The 18,449-nt window shown below is 35.6% G+C and overlaps 1 protein-coding gene across 1 annotated transcript in view; it reads left to right on the top strand.

The window, feature by feature from the left end:
- LOC114922348 (trichohyalin-like) overlaps positions 1 to 13,285 on the top strand; it is a 19,038-nt gene extending 5,753 nt beyond the window's left edge. Inside the window, exons 3-10 of the mRNA XM_029283500.1 lie at positions 1,643 to 1,715; positions 2,382 to 4,748; positions 4,830 to 5,935; positions 7,004 to 7,132; positions 7,694 to 8,347; positions 8,678 to 8,944; positions 9,629 to 11,047; positions 12,113 to 13,285. Coding sequence (XP_029139333.1) covers positions 1,643 to 1,715; positions 2,382 to 4,748; positions 4,830 to 5,935; positions 7,004 to 7,132; positions 7,694 to 8,347; positions 8,678 to 8,944; positions 9,629 to 11,047; positions 12,113 to 13,285 — 7,188 coding nt within the window. The remainder of the gene's footprint in view (positions 1 to 1,642; positions 1,716 to 2,381; positions 4,749 to 4,829; positions 5,936 to 7,003; positions 7,133 to 7,693; positions 8,348 to 8,677; positions 8,945 to 9,628; positions 11,048 to 12,112) is intronic.
- Positions 13,286 to 18,449: the final 5,164 nt, after the last annotated feature.

The raw sequence follows: 18,449 nt of genomic DNA, 5'->3' as shown, positions 1-18,449 counted from the left end.
CCCTTCCTTCCGCCGCGCCCTCAAGACATGGCTATTTAAGCTAGCAGGACTGGCCTAAGGGGTAATTTTTAGTTGGGTTTTAAAATAATTTTTAAAATAACAAAGGCCAAATTAATATTTCCTTTTAATTATGTTTTTAATGGTAGTATTTTTGTATTTTTGTATTTGTTTTTATTAGGCTGTTAGCCGCCCTGAGTCCTCAAGGAGAAGGGCGGGGTAAAAATATAATTAAATAAATAAAATAAAATAAATAATTGGTGACATCTAAATACTAAAAGTCAGATTATGTATTTCTATCCCAAACCCCTGCAGCATCTATTTTGCAAAAACAAGTTGTTAATATTCAAGAAATATACACATAAGCAAAATTACTCATATCACACCCTAACAAAAATATCTGTATACCCAAACAAAACACAAAATACTGAATTATAGGCCTTCACCTTTCCTTCTGTTTAAAAATGGCTCTCAGAAATGCAGATGATTCTGAGGGTTGTCATTTTTGTTTGCGGTCATGGATGAAGCAAAGCAGTTATAAACTATTATCCTCCTGCATTAAAATCAGCTGAAATTGAAACAGGTGTAACAAAGAAGAGACCAAATCATTCTCAGTTTGGACAATAATAATGGCTGGTTATTCTGTCCAAATGGCTTTTACCAAGGTCCCCACTGGTAGTTTTCACTCCCAGGTTGGAACAGCAAGAATCAATCAGTTTAGTTTCCATGGTTGGGATTCTGAGGTTTTCAATGACTGACATTTTGTATGCTACCCACCCACCCATTTAACTACTAAGTTTCTTCATGCGTGTTAACATCCATCTGACACACCTATTAAGAGACAGTAAGAGATGGGGGGGAGGGAAGAGAACAGAATTTTACTGTTCTGAAGGGAATTGCAGAATTTTTGTCATCAGTCCATGGGAGGGTGGGGAATTCAGTGGTTCACTTGCTTAAACCATTGAAATCCTTGTTGCATGTGTTAAAAGGATCTAGTCATTGAAATGGTTATGATTAGAGATACATAAAAATACATAAGACTTGAATCTATCCACAAAAAACACATTATCGGTCAGGCCTTACATGGGCACCATTTCATATTTCTGTTATACAATTTAAATGCTTCATATTTAATTACACCTATATTGGAATTCATTATCTCTACAAGATCAGATTGCCTTTATTCGGTTCTATAACAAACTGTCCCTTTAACTTAATTTCGCACACAATATTTCTTCTGCATAGATCAGCTAGAAAGGAAGCTGTGTGACCAACTTGGCGAGTATGAACCACTGACCATTTCTCAAGGGCTGAAATGCATGATACTGTCCTCAACTGTCCCAAGGGCATTAGTCCACTCATCTTTTTTTTTAACCACACATTGAAAGTGGTGGGTTTTTAACATGCCACCTCAAGCATGTTGCTGCCCATTATTTCACTGTAGACAGATATTTTCTGTCCAACTGATTACTCTGCACATTAGCAGAAACATTCTATCCCTTCCCAGCTTTAGCATTACTTCCACAGGTTACCATGTGGAAGGATCTGAATCAGCCTTTTCTTTTTATGAAAATAAAGTGGTAAAAATAATGTCTTATGTCAGTGAAATAAAGGATCAATCTTTTAAACTATAATTGCCAATTAGCTAAACATTGGTTTCTTTAGTTACAGAGCTTATAAGCCACTCCTACTAACTGACCTTAAAACTTCCCATTTTTGTAATCTGAATTAAGAACAAATATTTTTAAAGCTAAAACAGAATAATTTGTTGAAATTCAGAAAGGGATTTCTTAACCCGGCTTCATTTTTAGCATGTTGGGTGTGGAAGTCCAAAAGTTTAAGGCTGATGTGCAAAAAAAAAGTTTTTAGTTGTATCCATGCCATTTGATTTTGGTACATTATAGTCAATCTGCCACAATATTAATTCCAAATTTTTAAGTCTGAATGACATCTGAAATCATGATATTTCATATTTTTAATTAAAAATATTGATAGGGCATTTCAATAAACCAGTAAATTGCAGTTTTCTATACAATAAAGTAATTTAGAAACATTTTTGTGCATTTAAAAAAATAAGCATCCTCATTCCATATTTTACCGTTAACCTCATTCAAGCACAATCAATAAAGGAGATAAGATGTTTCTATTGAAGTTCTTAAAGCACAATACTTGAGGATTCCAGTGATGACATGATTGATGACATCACAAAACTTTCTTTGTTGTTGACTCTAACACTAAGTTTTACTTCATTAAGTAGTAATGGTAGTATAGAAGTAGGACCATGGCAGAGAGGAATGAAGGCCATTTTTCATAAGACCATTCATTAGAATAAGGATTAAATCCTCTCTTAGATTAATTTTTTAAAATTCTTCCTTCCCCTTAAGATCCAGCTAAATCAACATTTTTCTTCATCATGGGATCAAGTAATCTTCCAAGGTTCAGGTCTGATCTCAGTTTTACAAATTCTGAAGATCGTCTTTTCCTCCGGGAATCATTAGAAACTGTAGTCAGCTCCTTTTCACTTACTCCAAATGGCATCTGTATAGAAGAGGCAGACAGTGAGCTTCAGGAAGATGCATGGAATGAGAACAATTTGGAGAATTGTAATGGGGAAAATATGGAACAATTACAGAATAATAGCAAAGAAATAGAATACGAAAACCTTTATATATCGGATGAGGTAAGGAATCAAATCAATGGAAACAATAAAAAGGCTTTGAAAGCCCTAGCTAAAGCTGAACTTCAAAAAGCCATTGATCTGTTCTCTGAAGCTATTGAGTTGAACCCAAGCATTTCCAGTTCTTACATCAACCGTGCCAATGTCTATATGCAATTGCAAAAACCAAATGCTGCTATTAAAGACTGCAACATGGCCATTGAACTGAATCCCAAATCAGCAGAACCATTAAAATTGAGAGGAAAAGCATTCAAGGAATTAGGCTGTTTAAAAAAAGCAGCCTGTGATTTTGCTTTAGCTTCTAAGTTAGAATATGACAAAGAGGCCAATTCAGTACTAAAGCAATTAAAATCAGGATTTCAAAGAATTTCTGAAAGGCAAGCAAAGTGCATCCTTACATATAAGGAATCTGAGATACTGGAGAAGATTAAGAAAGCACAGGTAATTTTAGAGGATCAAAAACAAGACCAGAGAGAGAAAAGTATTAGCATTGAACTGGAGAACAAAGTAGTAAGGAACAAAGAAGAGAAAATGAAGCTAGACCATAATAAAGATTCCCAAGAAATAACAGATGAAAATATGGAGACAGATGAGAAGTGGAAGCAGGCCAGTGAAAACAAAAAAGCAGCTTTGGATGCCTTGGAGAAAGGTGAATATCAAAAAGCAGCTGAATTATTCACCAAAGCTATCAAACTAAACCCCCATCTTACTAATTTGTATGTTTGCCGAGCCAGTACTTTTCTGAAACTTCATATGCCAATTGCTGCCATAAAGGACTGTAACAATGCCATAAAATTAAATCCTAATATGGCCTTATCATACAAGTGCCGTGGAGAGGCATTTTGTATGTTAGGTTATTGGCAGGAGGCTACTAAAGATTTCTCTGTGTCCTGTCAACTGGATTATGATGAAGATACTTATGCCAAGATGAAAGAACTACAAAGAGAAGATGACAAAATAATTAAATGGTGGGAAAAGCCAGAGGAAAGAAGTAACCAGGGAGAGAAGATGAGCAAAATGAAAGAAGCTCCTGGGAAAATACAAGTAAATAGTCCTCAAGATAAATCAGTTATTCATGAGTCTTGCATACAAGAACAGGACACAGGAACATTTCACATTTCTGAAGAAAAGACAATTCTGCATAATTCCCAAAACTATAAAATATTTCCTCTTTATTGTTCAGAAGATCAAAATGAAACTTATCCCATGTCTGCAGTACAAGAACAAGATCAGTTTATGGATTATGAAAAACAAGAACATACTGAACTGCATGAAAGAAGGGCTCAGAAAGGACCTATGAGGAAACAAAAATATGAAACTGAGTCAGAAAGTGAAGACAGTGAATTGGAAATTGATACTGAAGAGGTTATTGAGTCAGATGAAGATCTTCCTCAGGAGATGGGAAATGAAAACTTGAAAGTAACTGATGAAATGCAAAAACTAGCTAATGAAAAGAAAAGAGAAGCTTTTGATGCCGTCAATAAAGGAGAACTTTTTAAAGCTTTAGATTTGTTCACAGAAGCTATTAAGCTTAATCCACATCTTACTATCTTATATGCAAACCGAGCCAGGGTCTATTTGAAGCTACAAAAGCCAACTGCTGCAATTAGGGACTGTGATAAAGCCATACAAATAAATCCTGACTCAGCCCAGCCCTACAAGTGGCGAGGAAAAGCACTGCAAATACTTGGTTACTGGCAAAAGGCAGCTAAAGACCTTGCCTTAGCATGCCAGTTAGATTACGATGAAGAATCCTATGCTTTGCTAAAAGAAGTACAACTAAAGGCCCAGAAAATTGCAAGACTCAGGAGGAAGCAGGAACAGAAAGTTGACGAAAAGAAGGATAAGGCTCTTTTGAGTGAACTTCAAGAAACTTGTAAGAAGCATGAAAGATCTCAAATGACATCTGAAGAACTAGGAAGAAATGACAAGGAAACTGTAGAGGAATGGAGAGAAAATTGGGGGGAAAACACCAAAGAACAACCAAAAGTAAGTCAAATAGTTCTGACAAAACAGAGGTGTATGGCCCAAGGCAACATAGGTAGATGTTTTCAGGAAAGCAAAAGGAAACAAGGTAACTATTTTGAGAAGGAGAAAGAGGAGGAAGAAGAAGAAATAGAAGAAGAGGAACAAGAAGAAGAACAACAACAACAAGAAGAAGAAGAACAAGAAGAAGAACAAGAAGAAGAAAAATTCCAAGATAATTTACTGAAAGAACAAGTGAACCTTAAGCAGAAGGATATGAAACACCAAGGAGTCCATCAAAATGAGTTAGAGGAACAATTAAGAGCTCTTCAGCAAGAATTGGATGAAAAGCTCAGAAGTTATCGAGAAGAAACTGATGAAGAAGAAAACACTTTACAGAGATTATTAGATGAGCAGGAAAAATCACAGCAAAAGGCACTCTGTGAACAAGAACAAACTTTTAAAATAATCCTGGAAGAACAAGAAAAAATACAGAAGGCAGCTCTGAGGGAACTGGCCAGAGCTCAACAAGAGGCTTTAGAGGAGCTTGAAAAGGCTACAAAGAAAGCCCTGGAAGAACAAGAGAGAGTTCAGCAGCAGGCTCTTGAAGAACAGGAAAGAGCACAGGAGGCCCTGGACACTCTGGAAAGAGCACATAAAAAGTCTCTGGAGGAACAAAAAAAAGTCCTTATAGCTGCAATAGAAGAACAGGAGCATGCTCAGAGAAAGTCACAGGAAGAAAAAAGAATGGCTGAGGAAGCTTTAGAAAACCTGACAGAAGCTCAAAGAAAGATCCAAAAACAGCAGGAAAGAGCTGAGAGGCAAGCTAAAGAAGAAAGAGAGAAAGCACAAAAAGCTTTAGAAGAATTAGAGATTGCTCAGAAAAAGGCTTTGGAAGATCAGGAAAAAGCTCAACAAACTCTGGAAGCTGTAGAAAGAGCCCACAGACAGGCTTTAGAGGAACAAAGAAAGATTCAGATGGCTGCTATAGAAGAACAACAGCAAGCAAGAGAAAGTTATCTAGAAGAAAAAAAAATGGCTGAAGCCACCATGAAACAACTTTTAAGGATGCAAAAAGAATTTCAAGAGGAACAAGAACGTTCAGAAAAGAAAGCAGTAAAAGAGAGAGAGAGAGCTCAGAAAGCTGTAGAACTGGAAATTGCTAAAAAGGTGGCCTTAGAAGAACAAGCAAGAGCTCAAAAAGCTCTAGAAGCTTTAGAAAAATCTCATATGTGGGCATTAGGCCAACAGAAGAGAGCACAGGAAAATACTCTAAAAGAAAAGATGATGGAAGAAGTAGCTCAGGAACACTTTTCAGCAGTTCAGAAAAAAGTCCAAGAGCAGAGAAAGAATCAGAAGGTGGCAAAAGAAGAAAGAGAAAGAACATATAAATTCCTAGAAGAATTAGCTCTGAAAAACTTAGAAATTGGTCATAAAGAGGCCCTGGAGGAAAAAAAGAAACTATCTGAAGAAGAAAAGGAGTTGGTGGAAGAAGCTCTGGGAAACATTTCTGTAGCTCAGATAAAGGAACAGGAAAAGCAGAAAACATCTGAAAAAAATGTAATGGAAGAAAGTCAGAGTGCACAAAACACTTTAGAAGAATCTGAGATTCTTCAGAGGAAAACTATAAAGGAACAGGAAAGACAGAACACATGGAAGGCTCTCAAAGAATTAGAGATTGCTCAAAATAAATTTCTGGAAGAACAAGTCAGAGCTCAGAATGCTGTGGTAGTAGTGGTAGAAATATCAAAAATGGCAGTGTCAGAACAAAAGATAGCATCAATGGAAGTACAAGAACAAACAAGGGGGCAAAATCCAGAAAATAAGTTTGAAGCTGATCCGGAAGAAATTTCCATGGCTCACCGAAAAATCCAAAAAGAACAGAGAAACAGCATTGAAGAAAGAGTGCATATATCAAAGGCCCTTGAAAAAGTTGAGAATGTGCAAAACAGCTTCAGGGAGGAACAAGAAATTATAGAAAATGCTCACACAAAGATCCTGAAAGAGCAAAAAGGTATTCAGGCAGCATTGATGGAAGGACAGGAACAAATAAGGGGAAAAAATCAGGAAGGAAAGAAGATAGCTGAAGTAGCCCTGGAAGAGCTTTTCAGGACTCAAAAAGACATCCAAGAAGAGCGAGAAGATGCTGAAAAAAAAGACATGAAAGAAAGAGAGAGCATACAAAAGGCCCTCAATGAATTGGAGATTGCTAAAAAAAAATGTCTTGAGAAAGAGGAAAGAGCTCAGAATGCTGTGGAAATTTTAGAGAGGGCTCATATAAAAGCACTGAAGGAACAGAAGGAAGTTCAGAGAGCAGTGAAGGAAAAACAGGAACAAATTAGGAACAAAATTCAGGAAGAAAAGAAGATGGCTGAAGTAGCCCTGGAAGAGCTTTTCAGGAATCAGAAAAAGACCCAAGAAGAGCAGGTGAGTGCTCAGATAAAAGTGATGGAAGAAAAGGAAACTATACAAAAAACCCTAAAAGAGGTAGAAGTGATGCAAAATGAAGTCCTAGAAAAAGAGAAAAGAGCTCAGAATGCATTGGAAGCTGTAGAAGAAATGCGTAAACAGGCTTTAGAGGAGCTGAACAAAGCTAAGAGGATTGCAGTAGAAGAACAGGAACAAGAGTGGAAAAGAATTCAAGAAGAAAAGAAAATGGTTTTCTTGGCCCAGGAAGAGCTTGTCAGGACTCAGAAGGCAATACAAGAAGAGAGACAGAGGGCTGAAAACAAAGCAGCAGAAGAAAGACAGTTAGCTCACAAAAACCTTAGAGACTTAGAAATTGCTCATAAGAAAGCACTGGAAGAACAGGAAAGAGCTCAGAAAGCTTTGGAAGATGTAGAAAAAGCTCATAAGAAAGTGTTGGAAGAGCAAAAGAAAGTTCAAATGGTTGTAATACAAGAACAGGAAAAAATCGGGAAAAAATCTGAAGAAGAAAAGAAGATGGCTGAGGAAGCCTTACAAAAATTGTCAAAGATTCAAAGACAGATTCAAGAACAGCAGGAAGAGAAAGCCTCTGAAAGAAATGTTCAGGAAGCCTTAAAAAAAAATGAGCTTGCTCAAAAAATGGCTATGGAGGAACAGGAAAGAGCAGCAAAAGCTCTGGAAGCTGTGGAAAAAGCTCATAAACAGGCACTGGAGGAACAGAAGAAAGCTCAGATGGCTGCCATAGAAGAACAAGAAAAACTGAGGAAAAGGTCTGAAGAAGAAAAGAAGATGGCTGAAGCTGCCCTAGAAGAAGTTTTCAAAACTCAAAGAAAACTCCAAGAAGAACAGCAAAAAGCTGAAAAAATAGCAATGGAAGAGAGAGAGAAAGCTCAGAAGACCCTAGAAGAATTGCAAACTATTAAAAAAAAAGCCTTTGAGGAACAGAAACAAGCTCAGAAGGCTTTGAAAGAGGTAGAAATAGCTCATCAACAGGCTATGGAAGAGCAGAAGAAGGCTCATCTGGAAGCCATGAAGGAACAGGAGCAAGGATGGGAAAAAATGCAAGAAGAAAAGAAGAGGATGGAGGCAACTCTGGAAGAGCTTATAAGGACACAGCAACAGTTCCAAAAAGAGCAGGAAATGGCTGAAGAGAAAGCAGTACAAGAAAAACAGATAGCTCAAAAGACCCTCAGAGAATTAGAGATTGCTCAAAAACAAGCTCTTGAAGAACAAATAAGAGCTCAGAAAGCTTTGGAAAATATAGAAAAAGCTCATAAACAGGCACTAGAACAGCAGAAGAAAGCTCATATGGCTGCCATTGAAGAATATGAACAGGCCCGAAAAAAAGCTACAGAAGAAAAGAAGAGGGCTGTGACAGCTTTAGAAAAACTTGCACAAGCTGAGATGAAAATGCAAGAGGACCATAAGCAGGCCGAGAAGAATGCAAATGAAGAAAGAGATAAAGCTCAGAAGGCCCTAGAAGAATTACAAATTCTTCAAAAGAAAGCTCTTGAGAAAAAGAACCAAAGTCAGCAGTCTCTGGAAGCAGTAGAAATAGCTCATCAACAGGCTATGGAGGAGCAGAAGAAGGCTCATCTGGAAGCCATGGAGGAATTGGAGAAAGAATGGGAAAAAATGCAAGAAGAAAAGAAAAAGATGGAGGCAGCTCTGGAAGACTTTTTAAGGACACAGCAACAGTTCCAAAAGGAACAGGAAATGGCTGAAGAAAAAACAATACAAGAAAAACAGATAGCTCAGAAGACTCTCAGAGAAGTAGAGATTGCTCAAAAACAGGCTCTTGAAGAACAAACAAGAGCTCAGAAAGCTTTGGAAGATGTAGAAAAAGCTCATAAACAGGCTCTGGAAGAGCAGAAGAAAGCTCAGATGGCTACCATTGAAGAATGTGAACAGGCACAGAAAAAAGCTGAAGAAGAAAAGAAAAAAGCTGGAGCAGCTTTAGAAAAACTTGCACATGCTGAGATGAAAATGCAAGAGAAGCAAAAGCAGGCTGAGAAGAATGCAATAGAAGAAAGAGAGAAAGCTCAGAAGGGCCTAGAAGAACTAGAGATTGCTCAGAAGAAGGCCAGGGAGGAGCAGATAAGAGCTCAAAATGCCCTGGATGCAGTAGAAAGAACTCATAAACAGGCTTTAGAGGAACAGAAAAAAGCTCAGATGACTGCATTTCAAGAACAGGAACAAGCATTTAAAATATCTCAAGAAGAAAAGAAGAGAGCTGAGGCAGCCCTGGAAAAACTATCACAATATCAGAAAAAAGTCCAAGAAGAGCAGGAAATGGCTGAGAAGAAAGCCCGAGAAGAAAAAGAGAGAGCACAAAAGGCTCTTGAAAAATTAGACATTGCTCAGAAGAAAGTCTTAGAGGAACAGAAGAAAGCTCAGGTGTCTGCCATTGAAGAACTTGAGCAAGCACAGAAAAAATCTGAAGAGGAAAAGAAGATGGCTGAGGTAGCGTTGGAAAAACTGTCAAACTTTCACAGAAAAATGCAAGCAGAACAGAAAAGAGCTGAGGAAAAAACCATGGAAGAAAGACAAAGAATTCAAAAGGCCCTAGAAGAATTGCAGATTGAACAGAAGAAAGCCATAGAGGAACAGACAAAAGCTCAGAAAGCTCTGGAAGCTCTTGAAAAAGTTCAAAAAGAGGGCCTGGAAGATCAGATGAAAGCTAAAATGGCTGCCATTGATGAGCAGGAGCAAGCATGGAAGAAATCCCAAGAAGAAAAAAGGATGGCTGAAGCTGCTTTGGAAAATGTTTTAAGAGCTCAGAAAAAACTTCAAGAAGAGCAGGAAAATGCCGGGAAAAAAATTATGGAAGAAAAAGAGAGTATACAGAATGGCCTCAAAGAATTAGCAGTTGCTCAAAAGAAAGCACTGGAGGAACAAGAAAAAGCTCAGAGTGCTCTAGCAACTATAGAAAGATCTCATAAAATGGCCCTGGAAGATCAAAGAAGAACTCAGATAGCAACAATGGAAGAACAAGAACAAACAAGAAAAAAAATTCAAGAAGAAAAAAAGATAGCTGAAGCAACCTTGGATGAACTTTTAAAAACTCAGAGGAGGTTCCAAGAAGAGAAGAAAATGGCTGAGAAAAAAAATATGGAAGAAAGAAAAATAATTCAGGTTGCCCTTGCAGAGTTAAAAATAGCTCAAAAAAAGGCTCAGGAGGAACAGGAAAGGGCTCAGAAAGCGTTGGAGGTTGCAGAAACAGCCCATAAATGTGCCCTGCATGAACAGAAGACTGCTCAGTTAGCTATTCAAGAACAAGAGCAAGCATGGAAAAAATCACAAGAAGAAAAGGAAATAGCTGAGGCAAAACTACAAGAACTCTTAAGGGCCCAGAAAACTTTCCAAGAGGAACAGGAGAAAGCAGAAAAGAAAGAAAGAGAAGAAAGAGAAAACTTTCAAAGAAACATTAAAAAATTAGAAGAAGTCCAGAAGAGAGCTCAGGAGGAACAGGAGAAGGCCCAGACATCTCAGCATGCTCTAGAAATTGCCCATAAACAGGTACTAGAGGAACAGAAGAAGGCTCGTTTGGCTGCCATTATGGAACAGGAACAAGCACAGAAAAAATCTCAGGAAGAAAAGAAAATGGCTGAAGCAGCCCTAGAAAATCTCTTGAAACAAGTACAAAAAGAGCAAGAAACAGCTGAGAGAAAGGCATTAGAAGAAAGAGAGAAAGCTAAGACAATGCTAAAAGAATTAGACATTATTCAGAAGAAGGCCTTAGAGAATATATTGGCAGCTAAAAAGGAGAGTCTGGAAGATCAGAAAAGAGCTCAAAACGCATTGGACAGTCTGGAAAAAACTCATAAGCAGGCATTAGAAGAACAGAAAAATGCTCAAAGGAAATCTCAGGATGAAAGAAAGATGGTTGAGGCTGCTTTGGAAGAATTATCAAAAGCTCAGAAAAAAATCAAGGAAGAGCAGCATTCAGCAGAGCAGAAAGCAATTAAAGAGAGAGAGATAGTACAGAAAGAGTTAGAAGAATTAGAGAATGCCCAGAAGAAGGCCCTGAAGGAGCAGGAGAAAACTCAAAAAACTCGGGATGTTCTTGAAAGAGCTCATAAGCAGGCACTGGAAGAACAGAAGAAAGCACTGAAGAAAATTCAAGAGGAAAAAAGGATGGCTGAAGCTGCTCTGCAAGAACTTTTAAGAACCCAGAAAACATTCCACAAAGAACAGGAAAAAGTTAAGGAGAAAACAATGAAAGAAAATGAGAGGACTCAGAAGACTATAGAAGAATTAGAAGTGGCTCAGAAAAAAACTCAGGAAGAAGAGGAAAAAGCTCAGAAGGCTTTGGAAAGGGCTCATAAAGAAATCCTAGAGGAGCAGAAGAAAGTTCAGGTAGCTGCTATGGAAGAACTGGAACAAGCACGAAAGAAGTGTCAAGAAGAAAAGAAGATGTGTGAGGTAGCATTGGAAGAACTCTTAGAGACTAAGAAAAAATTCCAAGAAGAGCAGGAAATATCTAAGATGCAAGTAATGAAAGAATTAGAGAGTGCACAGAAAGAGCTAGAAAAAATAAAAATAGCTCAAAAAGAGGCCTTGGAAAAAGAAGAGAACGCTCGGAAGGCTCTGGATAATATAGAAAGAGCTCATACTCAGGCCATAGAGGAACAAATGAAAGTGCAGCAAAAGTGTCAAGCTGAAAAAAAAATGGCTGAGGCAGCCCTAGAAGAACTCTCAAGAAGTCAAAAACAATTTCAAGAAGAACAGGAAAAAGCTGAGCAAAAAGCAAACAAAGAAAAAGAAATAATTCATATAAAACTAAAAGAACTGGAGATTGCTCAGAGAGTGGCTTTGGAGAAAGAGGAAAATGCTCAGAAAGTTTTGGATGCTCTGGAAAAAGCTCATAAGCAGACCCTGGAGGAGCAAAAAAAAGCCCAGATGGAACTGGAACAAATACAAAAAAAATATGAGGAAGAAAAGAAAATGGCAGAAGCTGCTCTGAAAAAACTGTCACGGGCAGAGAGAAGCATCCAAAATGAGCAGGGAAGGACCATGGGAGAAACAGTGGGAGAAACAGGGAAGATACAGAAGGCCTTAGAAGAACTAGAAATTGCACGGAAGAAAGCCCTGGAAGAAAAGGAGAATGCTCAGATAGCTCTGGAGGCTCTGGAAAGAACTCATAAACAAATACTGGAGAAAGAAGAAAAAGCACAAAAAAAATCTCAAGAAGAAAAGCAGTTGACTGAGGCTGCTCTGGGAGAACTTATAAGAACTCAGAGAAAGTTTCAAGAAGAACAAGAAAGGGCTGAAAAAAAAGCCAAGGAAGAAAGGGGAAAAGTGCAGAAGTCTCTAGAAGAATTAGACATTGCTCAAAAGAAAGCTCTAGAGGACTTGGCAATAGCTCAAAAGATGGCCATGGAGGAAAATGAAAGAGCACAGCAGAGGGTATTAGAAGAAAAAAGGGCAATACAACTGGCTATGAAAAAGCTGGAGACAGCACATGCTAAAGCCATAGAGGAACAACAGATAGCACAGAGATTGGCCTTTGAAGAACAGCAGAGAACTAAGGAGATATTTGCTGAACTAGAAAAATCACGAAGAAAAGCCCTGGAAGACCAAGAAGAAGCAAAAAGGAACGCCATAGATGAACAAGTAAGAGCTCATCATGCTATAAATGAATTGGCCAAGATTCAAAGGGAAGTTTTGGAAGAACAAGAGCAAGCTCAGAAGATTGCTTTAGCAGAACAGCACAAGGCTGAGATGATGCTTAAGGAGTTGGAAGAAAGACAGAGAATAGCCCTGAATGATCAGCAAAAAACATGGATGAAAGACTTTGATGATAAAAAAAAAGCTCATTTTACTTTCGGGGAATTTGCAAAGACTCAAATGTTGGAACAGGAGAATGCTCATAATAATACAGCAGATGAGCAGAAGGAAGCTCATAAAGCTAGCGAGCTGGAGAAAGCACAGAATCAAATATTGGAAAAAAACCAGTATAAATATGTAGCACAAGTTTCAGAGTCTGTTCTTAAAACAATGAATGAAGAAGGCACTGCCGTATGTGATGGTGAATTTGAAGAAGCACAAAAGAAAGACTTGATCATAGTTGGTGGTAAAAAGTTCTGTATGGAACCAGGAAAATTTTTTAGGGATTTAGACAAGAAGGAATACCAGCAATACCTTAGAAACAGAGGATATGACAAAAATTCTCGAAGACCACTCCCAAACTCTGTCTTGGACTTTTTCCCAAACTGACTAAATTTTAGAATTCTGATCTTGAATGAAAGTTAGAGAAAGGATGGATCAATCTTAAGGTCATCTGCAACCATTAATGGAAGTAAAAATGGGAAGGAAGAAATAAGAAGAGAATGTTTCTATTTTTAAAGGCTCTCTCCCATAAGCAGTATACTTTGATTAGGATTAAATTAATCCACATAGCGTTAGGTTAAGATTCTTATAACCATTCAAGGTTTGGAAATGCTTCAGGCAATTTATTCAGGGGGCAGAGTCAAAACTACAAGTTGGCTTTTTCTCCATTCAGATTTTTAGAACAGGAAAAGTTTAAATATTGACCAAGCAAATTCATTATATTTCCCCACCAGTATTCTTTTTAATCATATCATAAAATTAGAACATTGATAAAATAAAATTACTGGTCTATAGATTTAGTATTCTCTAATTTGATTCAATTAAATTTTTAAACATGTCGCTACAAAAAATTCCATAAACATTGTTTATTCTAATAAGCTAAATGAAAGTAATTAGATTCAGATTTTTCCCTTGAAACCCCCTTAATCTGTATGAGATACGTAATCTATAAATGCTCAACTTTTTCATGTTTCAACAGTGAGAAGTTCTTTGATATATTTTTTCAAAAGAACCTTTAGCAGATTTTACCAAAAAGCTTTCTTTCATAACAGCATGTGTAGAATTGCCCACTAAGCCTTACTCTTTAAAAGTATATATGAAGAGTGGATGTATTTTCATTATCAAGACATTTCTTTTGAAATTAGAAAATAATCCACATGAAGCAGATTTAAGATTCTAGACAACAAATCTATTTTTTTCTATTGGGGAATGAGTTTAGCAGGATTTACTTCAATAGTAAATTCCAAGTTAATTTGCTTTCTTATTTTACTAGGCTAACGTGCCATTCCAAATATAAGCCAAATATTGAACCCACATACAAGTGTTGCTCCCATGCATTTCCTGTACAATACTATCCCTCCAAACACCAGAACAGCTTTCACACTTGCTCGCTGTAATATCATCCTGTCCACCTTGTTGGTTTTATAACACACCAAAAGACCTGCAGCTCCATCATAATATTCTTCCAAATGTTATTGAACTAAATGTTATTATAACTAAATCTTATAACTTTTTAATTATTATAAGAGAATAACTTTTTCTTATCAATGGCAGTATTTTGGATTATGGATTATATATTAACTAAAATACAGTATTTTTCCTGGACCTACATTCCAAACCTGGGCACTAGGTGGCATTATAGCTTGCATAAAACAAAATGAAAACAATACAGTAGTGCTCTCTTGAATCTAAGTTAGGTTTAACATTTTACAGAACCAACTTTCATGAACTGCATAGGTGTAAAATTTCTCATTGTTATTCAACAATAATGTTCAATTTCATATATTTTTAGTATGAAAACTGTAGTGAGAGTATGCACTTTGTGTGGCACATGCTATTAAAAGCTTGATTTTGCTTGACAGCAAGGTTGATATTCTTGTCCACACACACATCTATGTTACATGCACTGATAGCCCTATAATTTTTAGATTGCTGGGGACAGGAATGTTCTGTATCAATTAACTCACTGTCCCTGCTGTTTAGTTTAAATATTCCTCCAGAAAATCTGTGAATGTATTGCCCTTTCTTTGATGGATGCAAACCATCTCTTTTGTACATTTTGATGTTGTGCTCAGGCTGGTGGGTGCCTGAAACCATGTGGAGGGCTATCCAGACCTCTTATGAATCTACAGTATAGGTATGAAATATACTCTCAAAAACAAATATTATTGGTAGTAATTTATGCACCAAATAACAACCAGGAAGAATTTTATCAAAATCTACACAGAAAAATAATAGAACTAGAGTATCAAAATATTTGTCTAGGAGATTTTAATGTGATAGTGGATGGGACAATTGATTATAAAAGCAGTAAAACAGGAAAAACTGGAAGAAGAAGACTACCTAAGACTTTTTTGTAATATGATAGAAGAGATTTGGAGGGAAATTAATCCAGGAAAATTACAATATACATTTTATTCAAATAGCCAAAAATCCTGGTCTAGAATTGAGATGATTTGGATGACACCGGAACTGAATATGCAGGAAATTGAGATAGAATCAGATACATGGACAGATCATAACCCTTTAAAAGTGATATGGAGAGGAATACAAAAAAAACAAACAAGATGGACTTTGAATCAATCTATACTAAAAGAAAGAGAATTTATAGAATTAGTAACAAAAGAAATGGAGTTTTTCTTTAAAGAAAACAAAAAAGAAGATACAATATTACAGAATGTATGGGATACAGCTAAAGCATACTTTAGAGGCATAGCCATAACATTTGTGGCAAAGAAAAATAAACAGAAAAAACAGCAGTATGTACTACTAAAAGAAAAATTTGAAAAATTAGAATCAGAACTGCAAATGAATCCGCAAAAGAAGATTTTAAAAAGAGAAATGGACATAATAAAACATAAGTTAAATTTGTTGGACTCATAAAAATTGGCACAGCAAATAAAAAGAGCAAAACATTTTTTTTTGAAAATGCAAATAAACCAGGCAGATGGTTAGCCAATAAACTTAAAAAACAGAAGGAGAAAAAAAGATAAATAAATTGGTAGATGAAAAAGGTGGTCTACAATTTAAAAATAAAGAAATAAAAAAGAAAATCAAAGAATATTGTAAGAAACTTTACAACATAGAAGAAATCCCAAGAGAGAGAATGATTCAATATTTGGAAGGAAATAATCTTCCAAAAATTCCAGAAACGTACAAGATTATGTTAGAGGAAAAAATAACAATGAAGGAAATAACAGAGGCCATAAGGAGACAAAAAAATGAAAAAAACACTGGGTGTAGATGGATTACCGGTGGAGTTGTATAAAATCTTACAAAATATATTAAGTGAACCATTGAAAGACATTTGTAATGAACTTTTGTTGGAGGCTAAACTTCCAAAAACATGGATAGAAGCAAATATTACTTTAATATCAAAAGAAGACTCAGATTTGATTCAGATAAAAAGCTATAGACCGATATCATTATTGAATGTGGACTATAAAATTTTCACCTCAATAATGGCTGAGAGACTGAAAAGATACTTAACTGAATTTATACATTCAGACCAGAATGGTTTCTTACCAAAGAGACAAATTAAAAATAATCTAAGAGTGATAATGGATATATTGGAATACTATGAATTACATCCAGGGAAACAAATGGCACTAATATTTCTAGACGCTCAAAAGGTATTTGATAATGTTTCCTGGCAATTTATGATTCAGCAATTACAAATAATGGACTTTGGACAGAATTTTATAAATATGATAAAAATGATATACAATAAACAAACAGCAAAAGTGATTGTGAATGGAGATTACACTGAGAACTTTGAGATAAGGAAAAGAATAAGGCAAAGATGTCCATTATCTCCATTGTTATTTATTTTTACTTTGGAAGTCTTAAATAAAAATATTAGACAAGATATAGAAATCAAAGGATTAGAAATAAAAGGTGAAACATAAATTGCAAGCATTTGCTGATGACTTGGTGTTTATCTTAGAAGAACCTTTGGAGATGATTTCTAAACTACTGGGAAAGATAGAACAGTATGGAGAAATGGCAGGACTGAAAATAAACAAAGAGAAAACTAAAGTAATAGTTAAAAATCTCACAGATAAACAAAAAAAAAACAAATATCATAAAAAACAGAATTACAGATAGTTAAAAAGGTTAAATATTTAGGAATACAGTTGACAGCAAGATGTTCAACGATAAAAGAAGACAATTATATAAAATTATTAAATCAAATGAAACAGGACTTGGAAAAATTGAAAAATTTGCAATTGTCAATATTAGGAAGAATTGCTACAGTGAAAATGAATTTATTACCGAAAATCTTATTTTTATTTCAAACAATACCTATAAAATTGGAGAATTTTTTTTTGAAGATTTGAATTCACTAATTTTGAAATTTATTTGGCAAGGAAAGAAAGCTAGAATTAAGATGAAAAATGTTACAAGGTGCTAAAGGAAACAGGGGATTTGGCCTACCAGAGTTGGTTCTATATTATCAAGCATCCGTATTAACATGGATAAAAGAAAGGATAATTCTTAAAAATAAAAGGTGGCACACTTTTTTATGGTATGGGAAAAATAAAGTTCATAAATATTTCTAAAATCACTATATAAGAAATACATTGTTAATAACATGGGAAAAAATAAAAAGCAAAATATATTTGAAAATTCCAGGGTGGAATCAACAATGGAAGCATTTGTACACTCAAACTTAGTGGACTTTGAAAAAATCTGGACATATAGAGATATTCTAAACTCTGAAGGACACTTAAAATCTAAACAAGAAATGGAAAATCAGGGCATCAACTTATCATGGTGGACACATTTACAAATACAAACTAGATATGATAAAGATGTTAAAATGTATGGGTTTTATAAAGAACAAACTGTATTTGATAAGATTTTGTTAACTTTGGATGAAAAATTAATTAAGAAAATGTATAATTTTTTATTAACTTTGAAAATGGAAGATGAACCAGTTAAAGAAACAATGATAAAATGGGTGAAAATTTTTGGATATAATATAGAATTAGAAAGATGGCAAAACTTATAAGTTGACAATGTCAACTTCCTATAAAGAAAACTTATATAAAATGTTTTATAGATGGCACTTGCCACCAGCAAGATTAGCGAAAATGTTTTAAAATATGTCAGATAGATGTTGGAAATGTAAACATAAGTCAGGCACATATTATCATATTTGGTGGACATGTGATAAAGCAAATAATTATTGGAAAAAGATACATACAGTACTTGGTTAGAAAAGGTGTTAGGAGAACATGTTGATTTTAAACCTGAAAAGACTAATAAACAAAGCTTATATTTGACTTTGCATGTTATAACAGCGGCAAGAATCATATTTGCGCAATATTGGAAAAAAGGAGTACCATCAGATGAAGAAATAATTTAAAAAATACTAGAATGCGCAGAGATGGACAGATTGACTATAAGACTGAAAGAAAAGGAAGAAACGGACTATTATCAAACCTGGAATTTATTTTACTATTGGCTAGAAGAAAGAAAAAAGGATTAGGAATTAAATATGTATTAGCATATGTAAACTCAGATAGCACATTGGTTGAAAAATTAT

The sequence above is a fragment of the Protobothrops mucrosquamatus genome, unplaced genomic scaffold (assembly GCF_001527695.2).
Source record: "Protobothrops mucrosquamatus isolate PMUCROS unplaced genomic scaffold, P.Mucros_1.0 scaffold111, whole genome shotgun sequence".
Taxonomy (NCBI): Eukaryota; Metazoa; Chordata; class Lepidosauria; order Squamata; family Viperidae; genus Protobothrops; species Protobothrops mucrosquamatus.
The sequence above is the reverse complement of the archived record's forward strand: the minus strand, read 5'-3'. Positions and strand labels throughout refer to the sequence as shown.